This window comes from Dipodomys merriami, unplaced genomic scaffold, assembly GCF_024711535.1.
Source record: "Dipodomys merriami isolate MVZ:Mamm:240054 unplaced genomic scaffold, mDipMer1.0.p SCAF_3, whole genome shotgun sequence".
Classification (NCBI taxonomy): Eukaryota; Metazoa; Chordata; class Mammalia; order Rodentia; family Heteromyidae; genus Dipodomys; species Dipodomys merriami.
In genome coordinates, this window is record NW_027204492.1 from 101,096,117 (window position 1) to 101,109,328 (window position 13,212).

At 36.9% G+C, this 13,212-nt stretch overlaps 1 protein-coding gene across 8 annotated transcripts in view; it reads right to left on the minus strand.

Moving 5' to 3' along the window:
• Nucleotides 1–230: 230 nt before the first annotated feature.
• The window catches only part of Gk (glycerol kinase), an 88,266-nt gene continuing 75,284 nt past the window's right edge, over nucleotides 231–13,212 (minus strand). For 5 of the 8 annotated variants that reach the window (XM_070040678.1, XM_070040679.1, XM_070040681.1 and 2 more), the window contains 6 exons: nucleotides 12,478–12,562; nucleotides 11,903–12,023; nucleotides 11,650–11,793; nucleotides 8,466–8,546; nucleotides 4,532–4,618; nucleotides 231–2,817 (listed from right to left, as the gene is read on the minus strand). In XM_070040678.1, coding sequence (XP_069896779.1) covers nucleotides 2,807–2,817; nucleotides 4,532–4,618; nucleotides 8,466–8,546; nucleotides 11,650–11,793; nucleotides 11,903–12,023; nucleotides 12,478–12,562 — 529 coding nt within the window. In that variant the 3' untranslated portion in view covers nucleotides 231–2,806. Of the gene's footprint in view, nucleotides 2,818–4,526; nucleotides 4,619–8,465; nucleotides 8,547–11,649; nucleotides 11,794–11,902; nucleotides 12,024–12,477; nucleotides 12,563–13,212 lie in introns of those variants that run through there. The other 3 variants (XM_070040684.1, XM_070040683.1, XM_070040686.1) reach the window with 3 other exon arrangements.

A 13,212-nucleotide genomic window follows, 5' to 3' on the forward strand; every position in this document is an offset into this window, starting at 1 on the left:
TTACAATCGTGGGTCTTGAACTCAGGGCCTTTTACGTTTGGTTTTTTCGGGGTCAGCCATGGAGCATTAGCCTTGATCATTAAAAAAAGGCCCAGGGACAGCACCCCAGCCTGAATTTAAGCCCCATGGTAGGTACACGCGGCACGTGCGCACACACACGCGGCACGTGCGCACACACACGCGGCACGTGCGCGCATGCGCACACTTTTAAAAACCTTCTAAGATACCAGTAGAGAAGCAAATATACATTATTTATTTTACTGATTAGTTAGAAAACAAAAGATTGATATGTTAGCTGTCAAACTGAGCAAACAATGGTGGACTAAACGCCATTGACTAAATCCAGGAGGAGAGAGGCTGAAGCACAGAATGAAACCAGAAGGTAAGCCAGATGAGAGTCTTCTGATAATGACTGTTGATTGCACCAGACTTTTCTGGAAATGTTTAATCTGTTCTAACTGAATGATTATTCCAGAAGCCACTTCTTCAGCTGTTAGCTAATTCTTCAGTGTGCCTGCTCAATTGTTAGAAGCTGACTTTCATGTTTGCTGAAACGTGTTTGGTAATTAAATTTTGATCTAAGTTCTAGTCTGTAAATGAGAAATGCAAATAAAAATAAGAGGTCAATTTATTTTAAGTAAATTTATCATTAAATATCAATGTGTACAATTCCAAACATTTATAAATCTTCCAATTTATAGAAAAATTAATGTAATTGTAAATTTATCTGAACAGTGATTTGCACAATTATTTACAATTAACTCATCTTATCTCTGTAGAAACATAACTATATTTAAAAGCATCCCTGCCACAAAGTGATATTTTCACAGTACCTTTCTACATTTATGTCATTCGAGTGGCAGCTATATCAATAAATCCCAGCAAATTCAATAATTTAGAAAGAATACAACCAGAACAGTAAAATGTAACCTACCATTAATTCCCAACAAAACAAACTTTTTTCTATTAACATATAAATATTTTGTCATTCAGCATTGATAGAAAAAAATAATTAGGAAGCAATATTTGCCTATTATATAACAAATTTGTTTTCATGTACTTTATAAATTGATGTTAAGGTGCTAGATTAGGTGAACCTATAACATAAAACATATTTTGTGAAACTCTTGGTTTCACTGGAAGGCATTTCTAATAGCAAACCTCTATTATCACAGATTAAAAAATACCATTTGTTAACAATAATATTTAGATTGAAAGATAATCATGGCTTTATTTCTATTTTTTTTCTACTTAGCTTTTTAACTTTTTTACATTCCCAAGTCTGTCAAAGAATCTCAAATATGGAAAAAAATCCAAAGGAAAATTTATGTTTGGACTAGTACTCATATTTGAAGATACATTTGACTATAGTATTCCTCAGTATTTTTCTTTTTAAAGCATACAAGCAGCTAAGACAATTTAATAAAAACCAAAAGTGTAAGGAATATAGTAGAAATCATAATAAAGTACATTTGCTTTTATTGACATAGAACAGATACATAAAGTTTAAAGTTTAAATGTTAGCTTTTTAACAAAAATTTATCCTGGTTACTAATATGCACAACCGTTGCCCAAAAATGTATACAGCTGTTTTCCCCCCAAATATTTATATACATAGTAGTAGTCCACTTTAGACCAGCCCTGTTATAACCTACTAAATATAATGTGCTCTTGATTTATAAATGGGCTACTCTCAGTATATAAAATATATAATTGTGTATGTTATACATCCAAAGTAAAAAATATAAAAAGAAGAAATGGAAAAGAATAAAGAGTGTGCTTCCCTATAAGATCTAGACAGAAAGTAATGATAATTAGTTGTGCAATTTAAAATGTCTAAAGGATCAATTTCACTTTTGGCAACTACGTTTTCAGAAAAATATCCAAGTTATGAGAATCATAAATTCTCGTGTGTGTGTGTGTGTGTGTGTGTGTGTGTGTGTGTGTGTGTGTGTGTGTGTGTGTGTGTGTGTGTGTGTGTGTGTGTGTGTGTGTGTGTGTGTGTGTGTGTGTGTGTGTGTGTGTGTGTGTGTAGCTACTGGGGCTTGAATGAAGGGCCTTTCATTCTCACTTAGCTTTTTCATCCAAGACTGGTATGTTCCCTCTTTGAGTCACACTTCCACTTCCAGCTCCTCTTTGCTGGTTACTTGGAGATAAGAGTGTCACTGATTTGGGATTTGTCTGCCCCCAATGATTTCCAACCTTGATCCTCAAATTTCAAACTCCTTGCATTGTTAGGATTAGAGGTGTGAGCTCCCAGTGCCTGTGGCCTAAATTCTCATCTTAATAATTTACTGCAAGTTTCCAGCTCAACAGTTAAGATATTCGGATCTTCTAATATGTGAAAGAGACTTTTAGGGATCTGTTAAAAACAAATGAAAAGCAACTCATCATTAGCAGGTTAGTAATAGTCCCTTCATCAGGCATGTGTAGTGCAGAGAATCAAATCCTGGTCCCTTAGCATCTGAACATGCTTGATGCAAGGCTCCAATGGACAGGATATGAATTCTTCCTTGATCTTACAGGGAGTGGGGTAGGACATTATTAACATGGAGGAGTCAGCCACCAAGGTGGCTGGCCCAACTTAGTTGTCCATGTTAAAAAATACACTGAATGTTTCTGTGGCATTTGTTCTGCTGCATTTTCTTTATTTCAAGCCACAGGTCTCCTTGGAGAATCATGCAGCTAGTGGCTTAGAAATCAAATCGAAGTGTGTGAATAGTGTGATCATATCAAGAGATAGAATTGTTGCATTCTCTCATTAGGTCAAAAGCTTGCATCTTGGGAATACAGGAGGTGGCCTTATTTATGGGAGACCTAAAATGGAGGACAAAAACCATATAAGTCAATAAGGCATACATGAAATTCATGAGCTCAAGCAATGAAGGTTATTCAGTAATTGATTAGCTAGAAAGTCCATGATTTTTAAATAATGCCTCACAGTTAAGATGCAATAAATCATGAGAGCAATTAAAAAATTAGCCAATAATACCACTGTTGCTAATTGTTTGCCAAGGCAAACAATTCTCCCTGTTCTTGGATCTCACCATAGATCACCAAAGAAAATGCCTAAACACAGTGACCATGCATTTTAGAAGCCTTATAATCTGGCTATTTAACATCTCTTTTAGCTTAGAGAGGTGCTACATGTCTCCATTTGCACAGAGATGGGGGACTTTCCTGGTTATCACAGTAGCAAAAAGGAAGTAACCACAGCAACAAAATCAATGAGAAACTTTCAGCTTTCCTACTTTTTAGACCATCATTAGGCAACCGGAAATATTCAGGATAATGAAAATGTAATAGACCATTTTACAAAACAGTGTATATATATGTATATACACACATACACACATATATATTTATAAATTCAAATTTCAGTTCTCATGGGAATGGTTAGTCTTTTATCCAACATTCTTGAGAAACAGAAAGAAGACATCTGCTAATTCCATACAGATCGGAGTATAGAAACCCTTAGCATATTAACACTAATACCAAAATAAGGTATTGCTAGCACAGAAGTATATGATTAGAAAAGAATCTATCCTGAGTATGTCTGGACGTGAAGAATGGAGACAAAGTTAATATAATCTAGTTTTCAATTCTCATGCAAGTAACTCACAATTATTCTTTACTTAAGATAATTTAATGTTCTGCTGACATAATTTTCATTTCATATTTATATATAGCACTGAATTGATAAACCAAGCTAAATAAATGCTTGTTAGAATTCTACAAACAGACGTTCCCTCTCATTTCAATGAAGTTTAAATATTACATTTTAAATCCAAGTCAGTTATCTTATTAAATAAGTCATATTAGTTAACTCTTTCTGTAAATCATGAAAACTTAAAAAACAAGTTTCACTTTCATGGAAACAAATGGAATAAGCTAGTAATATGAAGAGAAGTTAACCTATCATCAATGGCTACTATATTTATAACAGATTATGTCATATATTTCATGATTCGAAGAGCCATTTTCAATAGAGGCTAATATGCAAATATAACAATTCTGGTTTTATTGCAATTTATTTAAGCAATAACTTAAAGATTTCATCTCACTTAAATAACTAAATCATCCCAAGTTTTACAGTGTTACAGGCTGAAACATTTTCTAGAATAAAACTATTTCAACTAGATTACAAAAATTTCAAAAAATACAGCAATTTACATATATTTGAACACCATAATTGATGTTAAAATTACACTTTCACTTTTATCACTCACTAGGAAAGTCCTTTCATTTAAGCATTAACATTTGTCTTTTCTGTTTTTTGCATATTACTGCAGCTGACAGAATATAACTCCAAAAGAAATCATCTACTAAATATAAGAAAAGTTTAAGCTAAGTCACAATGCTTCTTTCAATCTGTCCCAAAAGATAAGTGGATAACTCATAGAATTACAGCTTTAACTGATTTTCCAGGTTCCTAAACAGGACGAATGAAAAACACTGAAAACTTTCTTGGGTTACAACAATACATTAAAAGCTAACTAGTAAAAATTGTCTAATTTAAAGAGTAACTAACCTGAGATGTACCTTGCTCCGATTAACATTACCATGCTACTCACTATAAAAAAGCCCAAGGGTAGACTACAGAAGATACTAGGGTCACCTGTGGTCATCCAAGTAGGAGGGAATTCCAGTCAAGCAAACCAAAAGAGAGACACATAATTATAATATTTATGTTAAGAATCACATGATAGCAAAACAAAATCAGTTATAAAATAGCATATTCATAAAAGCTAGCAAAGAGTTATTACTTCAAATCAAAAATATAATCAATATCAAGGTTTATGAATGTTAACAATACAGAAAGCATGCCACAAATAGTCAAGAACATAATACATATAGACCAATATTAGCCTTCCACTGGCTAAAACAAAAAGAGACTATGGAGAACTTTTTGGGAGGCTGTTGTTTGGGCTCTCTTGACTTTTGTCCCCCAAAATAGCTACCCAAAATTCACCCCAAATTCAAATTATAGGTCATTTAGTTACTAAAGAAAAATTTTATTAGCCCACTGGACATGAATTTGAAACCCTATTTAACCAAAACCATTAATTAGCTTTATTTTAAAAAATACTTACTTTAAAAAATACAATTTGAGTCAGGCGCCAGTGGCTCACACCTGTAATCCTAGCTACTTATGAGGCTGAGATGTGAAGATCGCAGTTCAAAGCCAGCCTGGGCAGGAAAGTCTGTGAGACTCTTATCTCCAATAAATCACCAGAAAAGCAGAAGTAGAACTATGGCTCAAGTGGTAGAGCACTTGCCTTGAGTTGAAGAGCTCAAGGACAGTGCCCAGGCCCAGAGTTCAAGCCCCATGATTGAATATATCTATATTTATATCTATCGATTGTCTGGATACGTGACCTACAGAATCTCACTGAAAGTTATCAAGCAATAGAGACCTGGGGGACAGCGAAGACAAAGCAATAGAGGGGGTTATTCTGATTAAAATGAAATATATGCATGTGTGAAGTACCATGGTGAAATCCCTCAGTGCAATTAATATACACTAAAAATGAATGACAGGAGAGTAAAACAATTTCTCTTGGGGAGTGGGTATCTGTGAGAGGGGGAACAGTATATCTATGTATTTATATATATATATATGTGAGTTTATGAAAATAAAACTATTAAACCTAATGAAAATGTGATTTTTTTGTGTGTGTGCTCCTGTTCTAGGGCTTGAACTCAGAGCCTGGGATCTGTCCACATTTTTGCTCAAGGCTAACACTCTATCACCTGAACCACAGCTCCACTTCCAGCTTTTTTTTTGGTAGTTAGAAGAGTCTCACAGCCTTTCCCTTTCCAGGCTAGATTGAACTGCCATGCTCAGATAGCAGCTTGCTGAGTAGCTAGTATTACAGGCATGAGCTACTGGCACACAACTTGAGTAATGAAGGAAATGGGGTTGATAGGGATATCATACATATGCATTGAAATGTCACTGTGAAAATTGCCTTGTACAACTAAGGTAAGCTAATAAAAATGAGCTCAGTAAGGCTTCAATCAATTGCATACTTGCTCATCATGATTAGTCACTTAAAAATTAATCATACCCAAATGCTCATATAAGAAATGTTATCTTGGGCTGGGAATGGCTCAGTGATAGAATGCTTGCCTAGCATGCATGAAGCCCTGGGTTTGATTCCTCAGTACCACATAAACAGAAAAAGCTGGAAGTGGCACAGTGGCTCAAGTAGGAGAGTGCTAGACTTGAGCAAAAGAAGCTCAGGGACAGTGCCCAGGCCCTGAGTTCAAGCCCCAGGACTGGCAAAAAAGAAAAGAAATGTTATCTTGGGCTGCGATTGTGGCTTAGGGATAGAGTGCTTGCCTAGCATGCATGAAGCCCTGGGCTTGATTCCTCAGTAACACATAAACAGAAAAAGTCAGAAGTGGTGCTATGGTTCAAAAGGTTGAGTGCTAGCCTTGAGCACAGAGAGGCTCAGAGACAGAGCACAGACCCTGAGTTCAAGCTCCAGGACCAGCAAAAAAAAAAAAAAAAAACAAAAAAAAAAACCTGAACTATATAATTTGAGGTTAGGGATGGGAGGTGGGAAATGGGAGAGAATGATGAAAGGAGCGACACTGATCAAGATGCACTGTACTCATATGAATTGTAATGGTTGTACAACTAGTTTAATAATAAAATTAAAAAGAATCCTACCACAGCCAAAAAACGAACCATTACAAAAGAGGGATGTTAGCCTGGCACCAGTGCTGATGCCTGTAATCCTATAACAAATTTACCACCAAAAGCTGAAAGTATAGCTGTAGCTCAAGTGGTAGAGCACTAGACTGAAGCAAAACAAAAAGTGTAGGAATAGCTCCCAAGCCCTGAGTTGAAGCCCCAGGACTGGTACAAAAAAAATCAAGGTTTTCTTTTTACCCTATTTGTAGAGATAATACTTGAGAAAAGAGGAATCAATGTCCTGGATATCTGAGAGAAAGCCATCAGCTATAAATTAGAATAACTATTTTTTTTTCTTGGGTCCGGTCGTGGGGCCTGAACTCTGGGCCTGGGCGCTGTCCCTCAGCTCTTCAGCTCAAGGCTAGTGCTCTACCACTTGAGCCACAGCGCCACTTCCGGCTTTTTTCTTTTTGCTTATGTGGTTCTGAGCAATCGAACCCAGGGCCTCGAGCATGCAAGGCAAGTGCTCTACCACTGAGCCACCTTCCCAGCCCTATTTTTGATGTCCTTATCATGACTTCTGGTTTGAAAAGATCTGAGGATTATCTATATTCAGGATCTCTTATTAGTTTATCAATTTAATGAAGCTATTTTTTCCAGTTTTATAAATACACATCACATGTAATATATATACATAATATACATTATATATACTCTATAATTATTTGATAATTCTCTACTGCATTTAAATCAATTTTCAAAATGTTGATTTGGTGGGTTTTGAGTCATCTATTATGATTAACTTTTTAAAAACAAATCTAGACTAAGAGCTGGAAACTGGTGGCTCATCCTGGAATCCTAGCAACTCAGGAAGCTGAGATCTAAGGATAATAGTTTAAAGCCAGCCTGAGCAGAAAAGTCTGTGAGACTCTTATCTCCGATTAATCACCAAAAAACCAGAAGTAGAACTATGGCTCAAGTGTCAGAACATTAGTCTTGGGCACAAAAACTAAGGAATAAAACTCAGGCGCTGAGTTCAAGTCTCAGAATGGGCACACAAAAAAAAGTGGTTCTATACTCACTTTGGAGTTGGAAGCCAGAAAATATATCATTTAGAAACATTTATCCATTAGAACATATTTCAATGTTATTGGCCATTGTACCATTCATTGTGTTCCAAATCTTTGATTAAGCAAAAAATATTAATTTATGCCACTTATAAGGATCTTAAGAATGCTTAAACTATACTTAAGCTAAATATCTTCTGGCCTAAATGATTGAAAAATAAAATTTTCTCCTTTTTGTGTAAAACAGTATCATAATCTTTTATTCTACTTCTGATCTACTGTGTTTGGTATATTCCTTCTCTAATTCCAAGGGAATAACCAATATGTGCACTCTCAGAGTACCTAGACCCCGACTAGGAAGTAACAAAAATACATTCTAGAATTAATAGAGCTTTTGATTTATTCAGGTCATAAATATAGCCTCCCAAAAAGGTAACATATGAAGAGCAAAGAAAAAAAAGATTCTAGTTGATTTTTTTCATTGAAAAGAAACTAGAAATAATTTTACTTTTGGAAAATTCAGTTATCAAATGAAGTGCCAGGAATCAATCAATAAGCAAAGATAATTTTGTGATAGAGTCAAAGTATGTGTATTTAATTTGCTAATTTTCATTTTATGTTTAGAACTTTAGAAACTTTGGACAAGGGATAAATATTTGCTTCTGAACAGCCTGGCTAAGTATAAATGCCAGTTTATCTAACTATTTCATATACTAGGAAAAATGGCAATAATAACCAATAAAAAAACATTTTACCACTTTCTGGAGATTGAGTTGTAACCCAACCAATTGACTTCATCACAGCTTTCTTCCATGTAGAGTAACGAATTTCACTTTCTAGAATTAAAAGTTAGAAAAAATAGATGAGGAGGTTGGCCAAGATGTTCTAAGTATCATATTTATCATTACTCAGCAGTTTTTTGTCATCGTGGGACTTGAACTCAGGGCGCGGGTGATATCCCTGAGCTCTTTGTACATATGAGCGATTTGTGCTCAAGGTTAGCACTCTACCACTTGGAGCCACAGTGCCACTTCTAGTTTTCTGGTGGTTAATTGAAGGTTAAGAGTCTTACAGACTTTCTTGCCTGGGCTGGCTTTGAATTGCAATTCTTAGATCTCAGCCTCCTGAGTAGGTAGGCATGAGCCACCAGCCATCTCCTGCCCATTATTGTGCTCTTGATAGCACTTTACTGAAATTCAGGTCTGGAAGCACATGGCTGCTGGTGACTAGCAGGGCCTGGTAGAGATGCTTGCTTGAAAGTTGGAGGGAGGTGTGAGACCAAGCTCAGCATGGGACTGTCTGTTCAGCATGGAACTGGTAAAGAGAGATTGAGACAGACTACTTCCTATGAGACAGGGCAAATCACAAGCAAGTGCTGATGAGCTCAAAAGGGATTCCCATTTGATTTGCTTGGTCTGATTTTGAAAGGGAGTCAGGAGATTTGACATGAGGAAAGGGGCATGCTATACTGTAGAAAAACTATAAAGTGAATTAATCTTGGTATCCACTCAAAAGGTTTAGCAAATACTGACTTCTCACAAGGTTAAAACTGCATTTCTGTGAGGCATCTCTTATTCTTTAAAGTAGGATTTCTTTAGGTGCAAGAAATTTCAGTAGGGCACTGGTGGCTCATGTCTGTAATCTTAGCTACTTAGGAAGCTGAGATCTGAGGATCATGGCTCAAAGCCAAGGAAAAGTCCATGAGTCAAGGAAAGTCCATGAGACTCTGCTGATCAGATAACCAGAAGTAGAGGTGTGGTTCAAGTGGTAGAGGATCAGCCTTGAGCAAAAAAGCTAAGAATCAGCACCCAGACCCTGAGTTCAAGCCTCAGCACTAGCACACAATGGAAAAGAATAAAAAATTCAGCATGAAGACTAACTAAAAAAAAAGCAGTGATAAAGTTATTCCTCCTATGGCTATTGAACCATACACAGGGCTACCCTTTTCTCATATTTCTCCATAGGTTCATGGATCATTCAACTCAAGAAGTTTTCAACATCCCATTTCTAGCTCTCCCTCCCTCTTCCCACAGTACTTCACACAAATCGCAGGATGTTGCTACCTTCTATAGTGAACTTTTATGATTTTGTCTACTTCTCCCAATATATTTGAGTCTCCAGAAGGGCAAGGATTTCGTCTTATGCATGCCTGTAACCCTGTGTCAGTTATAATCTCTGGCCTATAATTAGCTCTAAACAAATTATTAGCTGAAAGAATGAAATCTATCTAGGTACCTATTGGTGTGGTGAAAGAGTGGGAAGGGACTGGTGAAAAAAATCATGACAGCCAACATTAATTGGCCATCTTCAGTTGACGACCTTCAGCCATGGCAAAGATAGTTCTCCTCAGTAAACATTTAAAAAAATCCAAGGAAGTAGCACTGTGGTTCAAGTGGTAGAGTGCTAGCCTTAAGCAAAAAAGCTCAGGGACAGTGCCCAGGCCCTGATTTCAAGCCCCATGACTGACTGACAAAAAATCCAAAACCTTTACACTACATGTCCTTGCTTTAAAAACTGGCTAAAGAACCTACTCTGAACATGACTTGTCCATTACAAAATTAGTTTGTGAAACTGGAGGCATGCCTATGAGTGCCAGCTATGAAAAAGCCAAGTGAGAGCAAGAGGCCATGAGTTAAAGCCCTAGTGCTGGTACAAAACAAAACAAGCTGGGCACAGGCGGCTCTTGCCTAGAATCCTAGCAACTCAAGAGGCAGAAATCTGAAGACTGTGAAAGAAAGTTTGTGAGACTCTCATTTCCAATTAACCACCAAAAAGCTGGAAGGAGAGCTATGGCTCAAGAGGTAGAGCGTTAGCCTTGAACAAAAAAAGCTCAAGGACAGTGTCCAGGCCCCGAGTTCAAACCCTAGAATGAGCACACACAAAAAACTTGGTTTGCCTCATGGAAGTAGGAAATTTGTTTTCATTTTATCCACTATTGTCAAAATATAAAAATGTATTATGCCTATATGGAAATGTCACAATGAAAACATCCCCTTGTACAACTAATTTATGCTAAAGCAGTCTTAAAATACATAGATAAGATAAATATAAAAAGTTAGAGACTATGTCAGATTTTGAAACACAAATCTATATCATGATATATGGGATGCTGTTGACTCTAATTATTAGTAGTATAATGTATTTGCGCACGTATATGAAAAAGACCAAATGACTTTAGGAAACAATGGCCTAGTCTTCTAGGAAATAAAACAAAAACTGCATTTGAAAACTTACATTTTTCAATAGCTCAAAGTCTTCTGATGCTTTTGTGCCTAGGTGTCTAAAAAATTAGGAGGCCAAATTCAATGGCTCCGGCCTGTAATCCTATCTTTATAGAAAGCTGAGATTTGGGGCTCTTGAAGCCAGCCAGGGCAGGAAAGTCAGTGAGATCAAAAGCTGGAAGTGGAGTCCCCTCTCAAAACAACAACAACAACAAAAACCAAAACCCAGTAGTCTAACAAGGTATAGTTGGCAATGTTGCAGAATAACTCTCTTAAGCAGTATAGAAGTGAATGGTTTAAACAGGTCATTTCAGATTATTTATTTACTTATTCATTTGTCAGTTGTGGGGCCTGAACTCTGGGCCTGGGCGCTGTCCCTCAGCTCTTCAGCTCAAGGCTAGCGCTATACCACTTGAGCCACAGCGCCACTTCCGGCTTTTTTCTTTTTGCTTATGTGGTGCTGAGGAATTGAACCCAGGGCCTCATGCATGCAAGGAAAGTACTCTAGCACTGAGTCACCTTCCCAGCCTAAGTTCAGATTTTTAAAAACAAGGAAGTATTTATTTCTCTCACTGACACTTAGTATAACCCAGTGTTTAGCAGCCAAATCTGAAATGGTCGCATTTGCTCTTTTATGTTGGGCTTTAACTTAAAAGCAGAAAGGCAAACTCCCTTATACTGTCATTTTCACAGAATTCTATTAAAAGTTGCAATGTACCCTCTTCATTGATCTGTGGTTCAAACCGCTCCATTGTGACAGCTGACAAATCCTCAGGTTCGAGACTCCAAACACCAACTCCTTCTGCAGCGCCTGCTGCCATAGCAGCTCCCAGGGCAGTTGTTTCAGGCATAGAGGGTTTCACTGAGGGGAGAAGGCTATGTTAACAATTCCGTGACTGCATATACCTCAAGCATGACTTCTTCTGAAAAGAAACATTTCCAGAGTTCAAAGGAACGAAAGGCTTACTAACCTACTGGAATATACAGAATATCTGCCTGAAGCTGCATAAGAATTTTGTTGCTGGTCATGCCTCCGTCTACCTGCAGATGGCTCAATGGAATTCCACAGTCACGATTCATGGCATCCAAAATCTTAAATAAACCAGTGCAATTAGCATCATGAAAGTACATCTCTGAAAAATGGCAATGTTTTATATAAAATCACTAATATTTCCCCAACATCCACAGTTAAATTGATCTGATCATATCTACCCTTTTCTGGCATTATATCACTAAACTCTCCCTGAGTTTCAGTAAGCCAAACAATTCCATCTTGCTTTCCTCCCTTGATGCCTGTCTGTTGTGTTTCCTTTGCCCTACTATGTGCCACTCACACTCTTCCTAACCATTCAACGCCCAGTGCCTGGCAGATAATAGGGGCTAGAAAGGGGGGAAGGATACTTGTATATTTAGATGAGCATTTATATAGGCATCATGTTTTAAGTAAGTTCACTGTCAGCATTTAACAAAATTTCAAGCATTAACTATATAATGTAGGGGTGGTAAAAGTTAATTGAGTGTAAGTAAACTGTCTTATAGTCATTACCTCTCGGGTTTGGAAACAAACAGCTTCCAAGGCAGCAAAAGCAATGTGACATTTATTGGTGAACTGGGTGAGTCCACAGATTATCCTAAAATTACATATAAACATTTTCAGATTAGAGTGGTATAAATATCTGGAATATGGAAATGGTTAATCTAACAGACAGAAAAGTATAGATGATTCAGAAAATCCCATCCTAATAGTCCACAATCCTGCATTCACATAAGTTCACAATCCATTTGAACAGATGACAGTAATACAAAACCAACTTGGAATTCATTTGCATGGTACAGACAAAGGATAGCAATATGGCCATAAATATGCTAGAGGTCACTCTCTGCTGATTTATAACTTCTTAGAATGTACAGTTTCTAAACCTACTGTCTTTAAACACAAAAGGTTTTCTTAGCACTTTAAAATCATTTGAAAATAGATAAGAAGCTACTAACCAATTAGCGACTGATTACTTCAGGAAATCCATAGATTTCTAAAAGTATACCATATTGTTAACACTACTTCTTTCGTTGTTCTTTTTTAAGTTTATTTATTTATTTACTTACTTATTTAGCCAATCCTGAAGCTTGAACTTTGGTCCTGGGCACTGTCCCTGAGCTCCATTTGCTCAAGGCTAGCACTCTACTACTTGAGCCACATTGCCACTTCCAGTTTTTTCTGTGACTAAACTGGGGATAGGAATCTCACAGACTTTCTTGGTCAGGCTGGCTTTGAACCTCAATC